This window comes from Ursus americanus, chromosome 16 (assembly GCF_024610735.1).
Source record: "Ursus americanus isolate L20-20 chromosome 16, mUrsAme1.1.p, whole genome shotgun sequence".
Lineage (NCBI taxonomy): Eukaryota > Metazoa > Chordata > Mammalia > Carnivora > Ursidae > Ursus > Ursus americanus.
In genome coordinates, this window is record NC_142142.1 from 45,228,885 (window position 1) to 45,231,314 (window position 2,430).

A 2,430-nucleotide genomic window follows, 5' to 3' on the forward strand; every position below is an offset into this window, starting at 1 on the left:
ACTATGAACATTCCAACAATGAATTATTAGCTTAACAAATTTTGTGACAGTATTCTGAAGGGAAAATATTTTGGGGGGCATGTTTATAGACACCTCTCTAAAGTATTTTGACAGGGTGCATAAAACAAACAAAACAGCTTATATTCTTTGACCCAGTAATACTAAACTAAAAACAGATATGAAATGTGGGGAAAACTTTAAGCACAAAAATATTCACATAGGGTATTGGCTAATGGGGAAAAATAAATCATATTATAAAGTTGGTGATACATGAATTATTATGATTGTATTAATAAAATAGAATACCATGCAGCCTTTAAAAATATGCCTATTAACATTTTATTGTGGGGAGGTGTTTCTAGCAGAACAGTGGATCTCCTCCCAGCAAAACTGATAAAAATTATAATAAGGAACCATTTAAAGGCTCTGTAAATGGTCCTAAGGGTATATGTGAAGAAGAAGAAGAAGAAGAAGAAGAAGAAGAAGAAGAAGAAGAAGAAGAAGAAGAAGAAGAAGAAGAAGAAGAAGAAGAAGAAGAAGAAGAAGAAGAAGAAGAAGAAGAAGAAGAAGAAGAAGAAGAAGAAGAAGAAGAAGAAGAAATATTCAAGAAAGTGTACTGTAAACTGAGGACCTCAGAGGGGAGGGGGGTGGGGGAATGGGATAGACTGGTGATGGGTAGTAAGGAGGGCATGTATTGCATGGTGCACTGGGTGTTATACACAACTAATGAATCATCGAGCCTTACATCGGAAACCGGGGATGTACTGTATGGTGACTAACATAATATAATAAAAAATCATTAAAAGAAAGCATACTGTAAGTTGGTAATAGCAGAGAATATCTGTAGATCTGCTCCCCACCATCCCCATCCAATCCAGTGAGATAGAAACTCTACTCCAGACTGGTACAGCCAAGAATCAGTTCTTTGTCCCCTCACCTCCTTGTCCCAAACCCCCCACTTGGCAATCACGCCAACTCTACGGGACTATAAATACAAGGCCAAGTTGTAGGGACAGAAGATGACCTGAAAGCTTATGACCCACAAGTATACACCCCTCGGAGTAGTGCTTTTCTCAGAGCCAACTTCACATCCTTGTTTCTCAAGGTGTATATCAAAGGATTCAGGGAAGGGGTAACAATATTATTCAACACCTGAACCACGGAATCCAGCCAGGGGCTGGAGGCAGGCCAGAGATAAATGAGGACCACGGGTCCATAGAAGAGCAGGATGGAAGTCAGGTGTGCACTGCAGGTGGAGAAGGCTCTGCGCCGACCTTCCGGGGAGCTGATTTTCAATATAGAGATAACAATGCGAGTGTAAGAAGCGAGGATGAGAAGAAAACACAGGAGTGCCACAACACCTACATTGGTGAAACTCACTGTCTGAGCTACAGAGGTGTCTGCACAGGCCAGGGGCAGCACCACCGGGATATCACAGAAGAAATTGTCCACCTCATTGGGGCCACAGTAGGGCAACTTAAAGATGAGGAACGTGAGGACAGATGCATGCAGACAGCTCCCCATCCAGGTGCCTAGCGTCATGACGGTGCACACCCTGCGGTTCATGATGACCGTGTACCTCAAGGGGTGGCAGATGGCGGCAAAGCGGTCATAGGCCATCACGGTGTACAGGAAACACTCAGTGCAGCCCAGGAAGTGGTAAAAGAAGAGCTGGCAGGCACAGCCCTGGTAAGAGATGGTCCGGCTTTGCCCCATAAGGGAGAGCATCATCTGGGGGGAACCCACGGAAGGGAAAAAGATGTCAAACACGGACAGGTTTCCCAGGAAGAAATACATGGGTGTGTGCAGGGTGGAGGAAGTGAGGATGGCCAGAAGAATGAGCAGGTTCCCCAGAAGAGTGAGCAGGTAGAAGGCCAGAAATAAGACAAAGAACACGTTTTCCAGCCCTTTCGTGTAAGGGATTCCCATCAGGAGGAACTCGGTTACAGGAGTGTGATTCCACATCTCCTTGTCTATTTAGTCCTGAAAGGGCAAAGAATGGCCTCGCTGAGATGAACTTGTCCCCAAAAACTAATATCGTCAGAGAACCCGCTGGGAACTGGTAATACTTCTGTTACTACAAAGAACTTGTAAATGGGAATCAGTCCAAGTCCGTCACTGATCAATGTGTGACTTTGAGTTAAGTCATTTGCTTGTTTTTCTTGTTTCTTCAGAAGAAAATTAAAAAAAAAAATAACACTAGAGGCAGAACAGAATAGAGGGCCAAGAATATAGCTTACAGTGGCTGTATCTGAGTTTAAATGTCTAATTTACTCCTTGCTCTGTGACTTTGGATAACCGAAAACAAAATCACTAACTCTCCTCTGTATCTGTATACATAGCATAATAATATCTTACAATTCTTGTACGGATTAATGCCTTAATGTATAGGAAGTCCCTAGCCTCATCCTCCCCACCCTTAAAAAAATC

The 2,430-nt window shown here is 43.1% G+C and overlaps 1 protein-coding gene across 1 annotated transcript; it reads right to left on the bottom strand.

Annotated features, from left to right (window-relative positions):
- Positions 1–1,032: 1,032 nt before the first annotated feature.
- On the bottom strand, positions 1,033–1,965 carry LOC123792479 (putative olfactory receptor 10D4). The gene has a single exon (XM_045797619.2). The coding sequence runs from the start codon at positions 1,963–1,965 to the stop codon at positions 1,033–1,035; it is 933 nt and encodes a 310-aa protein (XP_045653575.2).
- Positions 1,966–2,430: the final 465 nt, after the last annotated feature.